At 47.9% G+C, this 15,159-nt stretch overlaps 2 protein-coding genes across 3 annotated transcripts in view; one reads left to right on the plus strand and one right to left on the minus strand.

The window, feature by feature from the left end:
* The window catches only part of PNPLA7 (patatin like domain 7, lysophospholipase), a 70,419-nt gene extending 56,820 nt beyond the window's left edge, over window positions 1-13,599 (minus strand). Inside the window, exons 1-9 of one of the 2 annotated variants that reach the window (XM_025166279.2) lie at window positions 13,434-13,599; window positions 9,486-9,560; window positions 8,338-8,425; window positions 7,240-7,322; window positions 5,438-5,526; window positions 4,620-4,760; window positions 3,567-3,726; window positions 3,105-3,185; window positions 830-958 (exon numbers count right to left, since the gene is read on the minus strand). In XM_025166279.2, the coding sequence (XP_025022047.1) occupies window positions 830-958; window positions 3,105-3,185; window positions 3,567-3,726; window positions 4,620-4,760; window positions 5,438-5,526; window positions 7,240-7,322; window positions 8,338-8,425; window positions 9,486-9,560; window positions 13,434-13,469 (882 nt within the window). In that variant the 5' untranslated portion in view covers window positions 13,470-13,599. The remainder of the gene's footprint in view (window positions 1-829; window positions 959-3,104; window positions 3,186-3,566; window positions 3,727-4,619; window positions 4,761-5,437; window positions 5,527-7,239; window positions 7,323-8,337; window positions 8,426-9,485; window positions 9,561-13,433) is intronic. The other variant, XM_007420594.4, reaches the window with a different exon arrangement.
* A 669-nt stretch (window positions 13,600-14,268) lies between these two features.
* MRPL41 (mitochondrial ribosomal protein L41) lies at window positions 14,269-14,943 on the plus strand. The gene has a single exon (XM_025166268.2). It carries the CDS (start codon window positions 14,323-14,325, stop codon window positions 14,728-14,730), a length of 408 nt encoding a protein of 135 aa, XP_025022036.1. The 5' UTR covers window positions 14,269-14,322; the 3' UTR covers window positions 14,731-14,943.
* Window positions 14,944-15,159: the final 216 nt, after the last annotated feature.

Genomic DNA, 15,159 nt, shown 5'->3' on the forward strand with positions numbered 1-15,159 from the left:
TCCCAAGATCCCACAAGATGGGCCATGGTGGAACAAACTTCAAGTGCAGCGTTCCCACAACTAAATGAAAGCTGCAGTTTATCTGAACATCACTTGAAGTCTGTTGGCCCCGCCAGACCAACCAGGCCAGGAAATCAACTCCACCAGGAAGGCTAAAACTACTTTTATTGAGATGGGCTATCCTAACAGCATCTTGCAAGTCCGATTGTACTGTCCCTTCTCCCCCTTCTTACACTCCTGTGAATCAGGGAGGTATCTGCCCGAGCTGCTTCCAAATGTTACCTTGTTTTGGACCTAAAATATGTCTCATCCCCTTTTGCCCAAGCAATGGATCCTGCACCTCTCCAGCAAGGTCATCTTCCTTACTCTCTACACAGCCTTCCAGTTAAGGAAACAGAGAAGTAACTCTGAAGTCCTTCTGACTTTCCAATTGCTTAGTTCCTCTGATGTCCTCAAGATAGAGACCCCTTCTCTTCTTATACTCCAGTGAATTAGGGAAGTGTCTATCTGATCCGCTTCTCATTGCTCTGGACTTTAAGTTTCAGCCCCTTTTGTCCAGGCGATGATTCTTCCATATTTTCATCAAGGTCATCTTCCTGACTCTCTACAAGCCCCACTGAACTAGAGGTACGCAAAATTCATGGGAGAACTTGGCCATGAAAGCTCCCACAAAAGAGGTCACGAAGGGTTTATCTAGGACGTGCTGTCCTATTCTGCCACGCCTGGGTCTCAGTGACCAAATGGCATTTCTACAAACCCTCCTGCCACTATTAAAAGTAAGAAGGCTCTTGTACAAACTTGTTCTGGAGGCGAATCAGCACAATCTCACCTGCACGACTCTCACAAGTGTCTCGGGATATTTCTGGAAGACGTCCTGAAACGCGTTGGCTGGGAGCCGCAGAATGGTTGACTGTGTTGCTGCTCGAGCAGAAACCGTTTTGTAGGGGGCAGGATGACCCTAGTGGAGGGGAAGAGACCCAACACGTTTTCAGTTTTCCCCATGATATCTGCGGCTCAAATTCCAGTCACTTGGTTTTTCCGCAGGGGCCAAAACACAGATCGACTTCTACAACCCTGTAATGGAACAGGCTTTCTGCCAATCGATGGGCAGAGATGGGAGGAAGGGACGGGAGAATTCATCAACTCAGGCTGGTAGGAGGCAAGTAATTTTAGAAGCACGACCTGAAGCTCAGGGCAAAAAGGAGATCAAAACATAGTGAGACAATATTAAGTTAGCAGTTCTAAAGAGCTGCCATGGTCATCGTTTTGTGAGCAACTGAGAAATGTTGCCCGTGTTACATGGTAGAGATTTTTCATAATTGCTGAAGGTGACCAAGGGATATTTTTAATTCTGCAGAAAGAGGTTTATTGTTTTCACCCCTGAGCTGTCATCTCTCCCGCTCAGAATTGATTCCTTGCTGCATCACGGCTGAGCTGATTATACTAAATCATGGCTTATATAATCAAGTTGGTTAAATTCATCACAACCAGCTGAGTTTGCTCATCGGGCAAAGCCATTGACGGGATGGACAGATCGCAACAGCTTGCGTGGCATGTCCAAAATAGAAGAAACCATGTGATACTTTATGGCCATTCTTCCCATCTTGGTTATTTCCAAATGTGTGGAGTTCAACTCCCAGGATTCTCAGCAACAGCTACTTGGACTTCTGGGGGTTGAAGCACGAGTCTCAGAAAGGCCTCCAGATTGGGAAGGATTGTCTTCTGGGTCAGCATTTCTCAACCTGGGCAACTGTGAGATGTGTGGACTTCAATTCCCAGAATTCCTAGCAATGGCCATGCTGGCTGGGGGATCCTGGGAGTTGAAACCCACATATTTTAGAGCTGCCTAGATTGGGAAACACTGTTCTAAATGATGTGTGAACCCAACCCACCCAAAGCACAAATCTAGTACTACCCTAGTATTCAAGGAAAAGAAAATTATGTTTGCAGATTGCTCCCTGGACTGAAACATTTAAGCCTCACCATACCAAATGTTACACAGTTTGGTCTGGCACTCATTCCCTGTTTCTTCCATATAATTGCTGAAAGGGCACACACCTTCTACCTAAAATCCACCCTGACTCCGAGCATCTCAGCCCAAAAAAGTTGTTCCCACCACACGTTTCTTCTCCCCAGCCTAGGAAAAGTAAAAGTCCCCCATTGGTTTCTGGACAGCCTAATTGCTGTCTTCTCAACGGGGTGATCAATTCTTAATTACAGGAGATAAAAAAATAATTGACTGAATAAGAGTTGGCCCGGGCATGAGCTGGCAAGGCTGAAATGCGAGCCCTGGCAGGGAAAGAAAAAGAAAGCCACAGGGTTTTTGAAGACTGTGGAAGGCTTTGAACCCAGACCCACCGGGCAGGCACTTTGGCTGAATAGCCAAGCCTTGGGAGCGCTCGCCTGTGGTGAACTAAAAATGACTTTAGGTGAACAGCAAAGAGAAATGTAGCATGAAAAATAAACCGAGCACTTCTTCCCGCTTTTCAGACCGGGGTTCTTTGCTAAAAATTCAAACATCGTAGGCATCATTGTAAGAGCTGAAAGGAAACGCCATGCTTACAGGCAAGCTACCTCTGAATATTAACTGCTGCAGGTGGGGTGGGGTCAGGTGGGAGGGCAGGCAACTCTACGAACGAGCTGCTATGGAGACCTGCAGGAATCCATGCTGGTCACATGGAAAGTGAAATGCTGGATAAAACAGGCTGCCTGCCTGACACCGTCAAGGTCAGTCTGCGGTTTTAGAGCGCAGAAGCACCTTAAGGATCAGACTGTAATATGTGTGGATTTTATGGATGTTTCCAAATGTGAATTACTGTCAGCCACCTAGAGTGACTGGCACGAAAACAAGCACGACACGTAAATAAATCTTGCTGTCTTTCTCCTCCAGAAACCAGAATGAGAGTTGATCTTAGGACTCTAGGACCTGAAGGGATTCAAGGTCAAACATCAAGGTAGGCGTCCAACAGGTCAAACCAGCTCTCTGCTCAGACACCTCCACACCTCCACCTCCGGGAAGCCCTGTTCGCTTATCCAGACCAAATCACAGGGGCAAAGCACCGCCTGGAAAGCCGAGAGGGAGCCAGATGGGCTGTGGGCCTCACCGTGATGACGTCCAGAATGCTGAGAAGGCTGTGCACGCTGTCGCCGGCCAAGACTTCCTTTACCACCATCTCAGTGCCATCCTGGGGGGAATAAAGGAGCAAAGAAAGACACTCCGGTTGCATGGTTAAAGTCATGGCAAAGCAGGGTCGGTTGAACAACCAGAAGGGCCCGCGCTGTTCCACAAACCAGGTTCACACAGCATGCCAAGCCAAACCCAAGCAATGTTATGGCTTGAGGCAGAGCGTGAACTCATTCCTTCTCCTTCTGATCGAAACGGCAGGGGTGGAATCAGAATGGAGAGAGGCTGATGGTAGGTTCTCTGTGACCTTCATCCAAATATTCTATTTCAAACGTCTTCTTCCCAGGGGCCTCCAGGTTGACCTTCCCTGACCTGTGCCGCCTTCTGAGGCCTGCGATGACCCATGTCTATCTTTCCTATGACCACCCAGAGCAATCCTTACGCTCTCTTGGATGCAGACTTCCAATTTCCCGTCCTGCACGACATAGATGCTGTTGTCCAGCTCCCCCGGCCGGAAGATATATTCCCCTTCGTGCAGCTGCACGAAGACCATGTGCTTGCACAGCTCCAGGAAAAGGGGCTTCTCAAAGTGACCAAGGACCCTGCAGGAACAGGTAGGGTGGGGGAAGAGTTTGTAAAATGGGCAGATGTGGTCCAAAGAGCCAAACACAGGAGCAAAAGAGGATGAAGCGTGGCTTTGATGCCACATGAGCCAAGCCAACGGGTCAACTTGGAGGGTCCATCCGTGTGCTTGAGAAATGGCCCCAAATAGGGTGACCTGGGGCAACTGAGGTTAGGAATCTTGCCCTCCATGATCTCTGTTCCTCCAGTGGAGTAGACCTTGGTCCTTTAAATGACTCCACTCATTCACCCCTACTTCACTTCTTTGCACTGCATCCCTTCCAGGAATCTGTACATAATGTTCAGTCTATCCCTGAAGCTGGTACTTCTGCAGGGCGTGGCCTTACTAGGTCCTCCCTTCCCGGCTGCAACCAAGTTACCCATATTCTTCCCCCTTTTTCAGACTGTCTGTTCCTTTGTTGCCTCTGTTTTAAGTTTGACCAGCGTGATGATGCAGCCCAGTGACTGAGGAGGGGAAAAGCAGGAAAGGAAATTCTTCAGTGAGATCCAAGGATAAGCAGCTGAAACTCTCCACGCTGCTTCTCCCAAAGGAGAAGCTGGTTATTCTTCCCTTGGCCCTCCAGTCCCTCTACAAGAGCGCAAGAGAGAAAAGGCCAACATCTCAGAGTTCTAAGACAGGGTTCCTCAACCTCAGTAACTTTAAGATGTGTGGACTTCAACTCCCAGAATTCCCCAGCCAGCCATGGGAATAACAGCGGTTATAAATACATGTATATTTTGCCCTCTCACTCTAAAGTGACCTCATGATTTCCTTCTTTCCATAAGCTACCCTTTCTCATCTTCAAACCACAAGTTCATTTTTCTTATTTTTCCAGCAAAAAGTCTATCAGGGGTTTCCAGTCACCGACCCTACCTGACATTTTTAAGCATGTAAAGGACTTCGGAGGGCAGGTGGGAACTCTTGACATCGAACTCCGTTAAATCGGCCTCCAGCAGAGAGGGGGGTGGGTCCTTTGGCTGGAGGGTGGGAGATTCCTTCTTGAAGCGCAGGATCCTGCAAGGAAGACCAAAGAAGCTTTGTGGGTCCTTCATAGCTCTGTGAAGGATCCAGCTCCTTCGATCCTCAGCTACTCTACCTTGTCCTTCTGCATCCTGGTTTGGTTTCAAACCTCACTGAAGCTCGTTCTTCCGTGGCCCACTGGCCTGGCTCACATCTGGTCTAGGCCTGATCTACCCTGCCCCTTCACTGCTTCTGATGTAGTAATTTGGGGCAGGGGGATGAAGGCAGCCTGGGGATCAGTTAGCAATTGGCAGCAGGAAGGGTTTCTGATATCCCTTTATTGAATTACACCGCTTTTTCTTACCTCCTAAGGTTAATTTCTCATGCCAATTGCTTATCCTGTAGGCTTAGTGCTCCTCACCAGGGGAATACTAGTCAACTGTCTACAGTCAGGATTTTGTGCAAAGTGAATAACACTCATCTATGAATCCCCTGGGAGGGTCATCACAGGACACGCTAATCACGGTTAACTTCATCACAGTTTAGTTTATTAAGTTAATTTTCTGGGCTTATAGGACATTCTGCACCATTACTGGGTTCACACAACTGGGGCTTATTTGTGGTTTGCTGTGCTGCAGGAAGATGGCCTCTTTCTGGCTTGGCTTTCTACGGTTTAGAGAGGAAATGATGTGCAATTAGCTGCACGACAGCAACTACCCTGTGCTCCTTACCTCTTTGCCAAGGACAAAACTTTGGCCCTTTTCCGCATCCGCTGCCGAGGCACCGTGTTGCCGACCAGAGTGTTTGGCAGAGTGGTCACCTGGAAGGAAGATTTCTCAACACTGATCTTGAAGAAGAGCATTCAGGAGAAACACACAAAGCCCTATATTTGCTGAGTGACAGCCACACAACTGAGTTCAATTAACATGAAGCCCCAACCTCACTAGCCAACATGCCACACAATTGTAAGTAAAAGCTGAAATCCCAAAGGCCAGTTGTTTTGGAGAAGTGTGGTAATCGTTTGCAACCATCATACTGAGCTTTAAAATCCATCTGCGAAGTAAGCAGCCTGCTGATTTACAATAAAACCATTTTTTTTCTTTCTTATTTATCTGCACGCTCTTGTACCCATTTCCCAAACTTATACTCTATTTTAATGGAGGAAGAAAAGGACAAGAGAGAGGGGAAGAAAATGGAGGAGGGAGAATAATGGATGGAAGGAAGAGTTACCATATTGGTTAATGAAATAAGGATAAAGATACACTACGCTAATTCAATAAATGGATTACGTTTATTTATTGCAGCAGAATATTATCCTCAATCTGTTTGCCAATTTGGTAGCCTTCCTCCCACCTTTGTGCTTACCCAAGTGCTCCACCTGGGATACGTCAGTGGATCAGCACGTTCCTATCCATAATTCAACATCTGGAGGGCCAACAATCTCCAGGGTGGGAGAACAATTCTTTGAGTCCTCTGTGTAAACTCTAACAGAGGACATTTCCCTGGCAAGTTCAATCCCATGAGTTGTGAAAGTCACACAGACCCTTTAGCCACCAAACAATCCTTGCTTGGAGTCAGAACATGGGCACCTCCTTCATCTAAACTCGAGGAACTACAGTATGGAAACCAAGGTTAGATGTCTAGGGCAGAACTCCTACCCCATTTCCCAGCCTTGTTCATTTCCTTTTGCTCCCCACGAGGGAAGAACCAACAAAACACAACCAGAAGCACCTTAGAAGTTGGCTGGTAAACACCCAGGTTCACAACTGGGAGACTTAGGAGCTTCTGAAATCTCCGTTCCTTTCCTTTGCTACTTTTCCCTTCATCAGACCAAAGGCCTGGGAACTTAAAGGAAATCTGAGGAATGAATGCAGAGATTCCACCTCTCCCAAGGATCTGTGGACATGCATCAGTGGGTAACGTTGTCGGTTGCTTTCAAATTCCTTTCCCCTCATCGTTCAAGATCTAGAGTTTCCCCAGTGCAGCTAAAACACTGAACAGGGAGAAACCCAGTTGTTTTTATCCTTTTGGAGGACCTTGAGAAAACACCCGAGAGGGCCATCCACTGAGCTATTAATAGAACCAGCAGACAGTAAAGGCTAATTAGTCATATAGAGCATACCTACACCCAAATCTTCTCACATTTTACCTTTGGGACAAACTAAACCCAGAAATAAGGCTAAACTTCAGCCAAGGTAGAATTTTGACCAAACCACCATCTGTTGAACAAGCCGCAATGGCCTTACATACTCAATGCTACCCCACCTCTGAGAGTTTACAAATGGCAGGGCTCATCTCAAGCAGAATGAAGCCCAGGACAGTTTAGAGCAGTTTCTCAACCTTGGGAACTTTAAGACGTGTGGACTTCATCATGGCTGGCTGGGAAACTCTGGGAGTTGAAGTCCATGTGTCTTAAAGTTCCCGAGGCTGAGAAACACAGGTTTAGAGCAACGTACGAGTTCAGCCACTGATGATCACGCCTGAACTCAGCCTCAGCTCACGGCTGACCTCTGCTCGGCCCAGGGAACCTTACCTTCCTCATGATCTTGCGGCCATAGAACATCACTTTGTCTCTCTTGCGAAATCTGTACTGGGGCACGTGGGCCTGAGATTGCTCTGAAAGGGAAAGAAAGACTCATCACCTTGGCACCCATCTTCATGAAGCCTACAAATAGTCCACTCTGAAGTAGCATCAACGATGCAGACAGAGCAGCGATAAGCTAATCTGCATAGACTTCTCATTTAGGTCAGATTGTTGGAGACCCATGACAATCCCCAGGATTTGACAGTAGAGGGGTTAGCTCAGGGCCAAAACCCTTCAAGAGGGTCTCCTTATTATAATAGCTGCCCAACTGCTTCTCCTTCACTAGGGCCTTCCATACACAAAGGTGGCGAGAATTGAAATATGAGTAGAGAAATGCATGCACCAAGCAGAATTCCTGTTGAGGTGAGCACACCTACAAGGCCCAGACCTAGTGGGTCTCACATTTCAGGCTACATACTTTAGACCACAAGGATCCTGACACAGATCCTTTTGAGCTCCTGTTCTGTAAAAGGGATCTGGCTGGCAAGCACCAAAACCAGGGACTTCTTAGTGACTGCCTCCCAGTTTGCAAATTCCTTTCCAAGACACTTACTCCGCTCGTCTTCCAAAGATGCAATTACTGTAAGCCACTTTTGGAAACCTCTCCTGTCATAACGACCTTAAACTACAGCTTAGCCCAAGTAACTGTGCCTATTTCCTGCGAAGGGCAGAGTATTAATCGTACAAAATGAACAGCCACATTTCATTACAAGCCAGCAAATGGTAAAGAGACTTCAGAAACCCCTGCTTTTGTAAAGGTGTGCAAGACTTTGGACTGACTACTTGATGTTTAATGCTGCTTCTTTTCACATGACCTTTTTGTTTTCTCTTCTAAAAACCCCAATGCAGCAGAGATAAAAGAGCAGGCCAGAAAAGGAAAACGGCTAGCTTCAGCTTTGTTAAAGCTTTGTTACGGCCCTCTTAAAAAGCGATGACTCTGAGCACCCCAAACCCTTCCACCGTGAAGTCGGGCTAGAAAGAAACACCCTCCATTCAACGACATTACACAGACCTGGGGAGTCGTTCGTGCCAAGCGATTGAACTTACTCGACTGTTTCACCTTCTTGTAAACAAAATACACAACGATCCCAATCAGTGCAAGGGCTACTGCGACGCCAATGGCTATCCCAGTTAACTGTGGACAGAAGCGAGACAAAAAAGTCATCTTTAACCAAACCTACATATGCCCCAAGCGTCATTCCTATATTATGTATTGGGAACGGCTAGGGAGAAATACAATGGCTTGTCTCAACCAATATTTGAGCTTCCACCCCCATGGAGGAAGAGGGACAGCGTCAGAGTCTTTCGCACCGGATCGCGTTTGCATCCGCTTCCGTTTCGTCCCTTTCAAGTTTGTCATTTCTCTTTACCGCTGTTTCAGGGTCATTTATAAAATCCCTTCCCAATCATGGTTTCAAGTGGCATCTGTCAAGATGATCTGCCTATTTTAGCCAGGTCTAAACTCAGCATTTCCTGCTTCATTCACGTCTCCCTTCATTTCTCTTTTGTTAGACCCATTTCTTCCCCTCCCCTTCCTCTCTTATCCAGGGATCAGCTTGATCTGCACTGTTCTATGTTTGTCGCTGACCATTCGAAGTGTGGCTTCAGGGTTTATTTAAAAATAGAAAGGCACAAATATAAAAATATGTACACTTCGGCTTGCTGTATTCATTGGGGGCAACTGTGCTGCGGCTGTTTGGTTAGTTTAATAAGTTCCTAATCTGGAGCAGAACAACCACCAAGAACCATCCTTTAGTGCTACAAATCTGAACCAGGAAGAACCAAGCATCTTAACCTCTTCCAACCAGCGAAGATTTCTTACAAATTCATCATCACCTCAGTTCCCAACTTAGAACAGAGGATTCTCTCTTCTTATGGTATGTTTTGGAAGTCCAGTACTCTCTTTACAGAAAGTAGCAAAGTCTTGGTGACTCCCAATTTTGGTTGGCTATCAAGACTAACCAGAATGTGCAGATTCCTGTGTCAAATTAATAAACTGCAATTCTCAGGTCTGATTAGTACATGATTAATCGAAGAAAAACAACAGCACCATTACTTGAACATATTATAGCCACAGTCCTTATTTGAGTTAGAAAGGAAGGAAACGAGAACCAAACTGAATTGAGTGTGATATAAAAGCAGCTGTTCCTTCTTGCAGAGGGATCTAAATTAGACCACTTTGTCTCAAACATTACCATAGTTGCCTGAATCCTGTCTTCTACAAATTGGAGAACTCGTGTTCTTAAGTCGGAACTTGTTAAGAGGCTGACCTAAAGGATAAAAACACCAAAGGCATAATATATATTGAAGGGAACCAACATTTTCTCCCCAAAGACTTTACATCTTTTAAAACTGACTTAAATTCTGGAGTGAAAGCAGATGAAAGATTCTTCTAAAGAGAATCAACTAGGACCATCTTCCCAGCAAATGATTTTAATATCCGGTTCAAACCCTCTGCTGGTTTCATCATTGCCTTAAAATGTTACAAGAAAAAAAGAGACTCTTCCTCCCCAAATGCTGTTCCCCCTCTCTTACTCTGAAGTTTTATCCTAAGTGGAATTTGGACAGTTTCAAATAAACTATACCTGTGCAGATTCATAGACTGCCCTACGCAGAAGCAGGAGAGAATTCATTCTTCAAACGGATAGCTTGGCAGTCTGAAAAAGTTTACTCCTTTCCTTGAGAGACCCAAAAAACTATTTTAGACCCACCCAAGGGTTTGGTAGTAATTAGCAAAGCAAACACACACCCTTAACTTCCAAGGGCTGTGTGATACTAAGAGATGACCGAACAAGGAATGCCATCTAATGGTAGATAACAAAAGAACAAAAGGAGTTAAGGTTCTGCTTTTAAGGTCCAAGTGGCTGAACAATAGCAAAATCAGCCAAGCCATGCTTTTGTCATTATTTCAGTTTACAAATCAATAAACGGGACTTCAAAAGCATTATTAGCTCCAAAGAGAAACTCAGAAAACACACATTCACATTTAGGTTTGCTCATTCGTATGTTTATTGTCAAACAGCGTCACAATTCCCAAGTATGATTCATTTTGAACTGTTGCTACTTCATTGCTGGCAAAGAGCTTTACAAAATTCAGAAAGGGTCCTGCCCAGAAAGGGCTTCCATTCTAACCAAACATACAAACAAACGGAAGGAAGATAATAGGAGGAGGGGAAAAATAAAAATAAAACCAGGCTAAATAGAACCAGGGTAAAACAGGGGAGGGGGGCTGGATATGCAATAATAGCAATTAAAACCTGTTTAGGCTTAATTGTAGAGTGGTATAGAAAGGCGCAGGCGGTGCCAAAGAATTCACAGAAGAAGCGTGCTTTGAAAAATACAAAGAAAGTAAAACCAAACTATTCTGCAGGTTCATCCCACGGAGAGAGAACGGCAGAGCATCAAAGGACACTGTAACAAAGATGGTTTGGTTTTCTTCCTGTATACATGTTAGCGTTTTGGCAATCAAGCAAGAACGATTAGACACAACGTTTCTGTTTCAAGCACAGGCCATATTTATTCCATCTGGAAACAGAGACGCAAGGGCTGCCGATAAGGAAAACATTTGCAGGGTGAGAGACTGTATCCCCAAATGGTGCTCGGGGGATGACCGTCCAGGAGAAGCAACCGGGGAATTCTGCTACAAACCACGGAGGAGGAGGGTCTTTTTCATGGAGAAAATCGAAGGGGGTGGGGGGGAGAAAAAGGAGATGGAAGAGATACAGGTCAGTCTTTATCGCAGCTCAGGGCAGATCTCTCCAAATCAGTCAAATCATTGCAAAGCAGTTGGCCTAGGAGGGGGCAGTGCAGAAGTCAAAACCCACACCAACTTCTTGGGGACGGGACAAACGCTAAGTCTCTGCACGGCAAAGGTTTGCCGAAAGGATTAGCAAAAAGGGTCTGCTCTGCCAGCCGCGGGCATCTTCCATATGGCTCCCAGACTCCATTATCCCCTGTTTGCTTAGATAAGGCGGAGCAACCGTCCTACTCGACATATGTGCTGCTGCGGGGAAACCGAAGAGCGTTATGTAGCCGAGCTTAAAATTCTTGGCAAACCTGGGAAACGTAGGCTGTGGACTGAAATATAAACACAAATACACACAAATAAAGGTCTGTAGGAACGCAGCCCGTGCGTCAGGAGCTCTCCCTAGTTACTACTTGCAAGTAGTAACCAGAAGCCAGTCAAGGTCCCTGAACTGCCCTTTTCCCAGCTGGTATAGCTAGTTCTAGATTTTTTTTCCCCTGTTTTTTCCCCTCCCTTTTCTCTGTGTATCACGCTTGGGGATTATCAACTCGAGAACCCGGTCTGCTTCCCTGCTAAATTTATAAAGCACACTGGGGATATTTCTTTCTTTCACTTTATTTGTTTTTTACAAGGTGGGTATTATCATTTTCAAAGACAACAGGAAAAGAAATAACACTAACAGAAATGTACATTTTTTAAAAAATATAGAGAATATATGGTACAGGTTGTTTTTAAAAATAAATAAGCAATGAAATATAGGTGGATAGCTAACAAATCTCAAATAACCAAAACAACTAAAATACCATATGGTTGATACGTTCTAACACATGATTGAAAAATTAAAATGCTACAAGACATTGTCCAACAAATCTCAAATAACCAACAAATCTAAAATGTCATGTGGCTAATGTATTTTAATACATGATTTAAAACTTAAAATATTTAAAATTTCGTATCCAATTTCTTAAGACACGTTTATTAAACTTTAAAAAAAATTGGTTAACCAAGTGAAATCAATAAAAAGAAGAAAAAAGATTATAGGTTATAATACATAGGAATAATACTATAGGTAATATGCTGTTTAGATGTCAACACACTGGGAATTTTCGTTGGCTTAAGAGCAACTAAAACAAGGTGACACTGAAATATGATAATACTGTATAGAAAACCAGAGAAAAGAGAAATAGAAAGAATGAAAGTGACTAGGGCAAATAAATTTAGGCCTGGGTAACCTTTCATTTAAAAGAATATTCACTTAACAGGCTTCAGTGAATCACAGTTGAGTGTCTTAGTCCAATTTTCTCTCCTTGCACTATACATTCAAGCATAAACTTAACCACCTGGACCGAGTTGACCAATATATAAAAGGCAGGAAAAATGATAATAATAATACACTTTCTTTAGTTTTGGCTCAACAAAAGTCTTGTAGTTTGGACACGCAGGTGATGGACTTGACTGGGGAGATGTAAATTCAAGCCCACATTTGACCACAAAAGTACTGGTGCTTTGAGGCCAGTCACTTTTCTCAAGCCTGTCTTCCTCGCAGAGCTGTTCTGGTGGGGAAAAAAAAACAGGGGGACACATACACCAGCTTGATCTGGTCCAGGAAAAGGCAAGGGGGAAAGACAGAAACCTTGGATGGCACGGACTGGATTTTTAAGTAGCTGTTTCAACCTCCACACCGCCCAGAGTCACCGCTGCAAGCGGGACACCTGTATAAACCGCTTCGACCACTTGGCGACGTGCCATCACGCCCTTTTCGACTCCTCGTGACCGCACAGATTTTCTCCACGGCCAACGCATGCAATCCAATCCCTTCCACAAATTCATGCAATCCAGTCCCTCCGAAAAATAGACACCCTCCTTAATAATATGCAGCTTTGCAGGGTGATGGGTGAGGTTCCCCCCACCATTTTATTTACAGCCCCAGACCCCTACAGCACAACTTCAAAGAGCGAGCCCCTACCAAAAGGCCAATACAAATGTGAAAATACGGGGGGGGGGGGAACCACCTCCAAATCTGAAACAATCCATCGCCGGAGGAAGATAAAGGGGAGTGGGTGAAAGGGGACCCTGGCATTACACCGGGTTTGCTTGAACCGGGACTGACTCAACCACCCTTGCCCCTTTGCCCACCACGCCTGGCATGGCAAACAAGAGACTTGCGAGGCTGAAAAAGGACTAGAAGCTGCTCGTCCAGCCCAACCTGGGGCTGGGAATCCTGGGAGTTGTAGTCCCAGCCCTTTGGGAGAGTTCCCCCCCGCCCCCGGCTCGACCAAGCCTTCTGGCTGGGGGGAATCCGCCCCTTCCCCTCCAGGACCCTGGCTGGGGATTCTGGGAGTTGTAGTCCCGGCTGCCGCGGCGGCCCAGAGAGCCCCGGCGCGGAGAGGCGGCCTACCTGCCGGGCGGAGGGCGAGCCGTCCGCGTCCTCCATGGCGGGGAAGGAGGGAGGCGGCGGCGGCGGCGCAGCTAACGGCTGCCCCGCGGAGGGCGCCGCCAGAGGTCAGGGGTCACCCTTCAGGTCGGGAGGGCGGGGCTTCCGGCCGCGCCGCACGCGTCACTTCCGCCCTCGAGGACTGCCCCGAGGCGCCGTCTTCCGCCGGGTGGGGCCGCCGCTCCCATCCTCCCCGGCCAGGATGGGAGCGGCAGTCCAGGCCCGGAGGCCCGGGGTGGGGCAGGGGCAGCTCCTAATTGCGCAACACCCTAACTAATGATAGTAATGGAGGAGGGAGAAGAATACCCTTCCTCAGACTTAGGGGCAGGCTTCCCGAATTCCCCAGCCCGCCCAGCCGTTGCTGAGACCGCTCCCCCCGCTGGAAGTGGCCCAAGCTGGTCGACCTCGCCGGGCTGTTGTGCCGCTCCTGCCAACGTGGAGCATTCTGAGGACGCCCCTAATCCCCGCCTAGCAGCGGCCTGGTGTGGGAGTCCCACTGGGGGCGCCACATGGCGGTGGGCTAGCGCTATAGAGGACTAGGGCCATCTCCCTCTGCCGCAGCTGCATCGCTCTTCGCTCTTTGCTAGCTCTACGGTCACGGCATCCCAGGGACGGGCCACAACCAATCAGGACGCAGATCCCGCCGCGAGGGCTCCGCCACCCCGGCCAATCAGCGGCCTGTCCGTAGCCCCGCCCCTTGCGTCCGATTGGCGAAAGCTCTGTCCTCTCAAAGCAGGGCTTGAGTACGGGCGCAGCTCATTGGTGGCGCGCCGCGGCGGCCCAATCACAGCCGGAGGTGTTGAGGGGTGGGCGGCGTTGGAGCGGCCGCGGCGGCCGAGGCGGGCGCTTCGCCATGGGGCTCTTGGGCGAGGTGACGCGCGGCCTGGTCCGCGGCGCCGACCGCATGTCGGCCTGGACGAGCAAGCGGGGCCCGAGGACCTTCTTCAAGAGCCGCGGCTGCAAGGTCTTCGGCTACATCACCGCCAGCCGCAAGTTCCGCCTGGTGCGGGACCAGGTGCCGGTGCTGGTGGTGCCGGACCTGACCGGGTTCAAGCTGAAGCCCTACGTCTCCTACCGGGCGCCCGCGGGCAGCGAGCCGCCCCTCAGCGCCCGCGCCCTCTTCCAGCAGACGGCCGCGCCGCTGATCGAGAAGGACATCAAGGACGGCGCCTTCGACCCCGGCGCCCTGGAGAAGTACGGGTTCGAGCCCAGCCAGGAGCACAAGCTTTTCCGGCTCTTCCCCAAGAACTTCGTGCGCTAGCAGGCGGCGGAAGGAAGGAGGGGAAAGCGGGGAGAAGCAGCTCTCCCCCCAACAGACGGGGACAAATCGCCCGCCAGGACTGCGAGCTTTGGAAGGCCTCCAAACGCAGGGTCGCAACGAGGAGGACAGACAGACCCCACCTCTCGAAGGAAGACTCTTGGAATTGATCACTTTGGAGTTTTTTGGAGAATAAAAGAGGTGGCAGATATTACACCTTCCTGCCTGGGAAGTGTCTCTATGGAGTTGTTGGTGGCATCCGTTCAAAGCAAAATGCCTGGGAAGAGACGTCACAGGGTGGGAAAATGTGGGCTCCTCAAAAGGATGGGTTGCACGCTGTGCAATTTTAAGGGGCGTGGGTACTGAAGCTTGGTGGGGAGGGGGGTTGAGGGGGCTCCTGTTTCACCTTGCTATTTGCGCCACTCTTACATC

Source organism: Python bivittatus, unplaced genomic scaffold (genome assembly GCF_059951505.1).
Source record: "Python bivittatus isolate LINGU-HERP-01145 unplaced genomic scaffold, Pbiv_v1 ctg000160_np1212, whole genome shotgun sequence".
Taxonomy (NCBI): Eukaryota; Metazoa; Chordata; class Lepidosauria; order Squamata; family Pythonidae; genus Python; species Python bivittatus.

Coding starts and splice junctions, on each gene's coding strand:
- MRPL41 (XM_025166268.2), top strand. CDS start 14,323: ATGGGGCTCTTGGGCGAGGTGACGCGCGGCCTGGTCCGCGGCGCCGAC.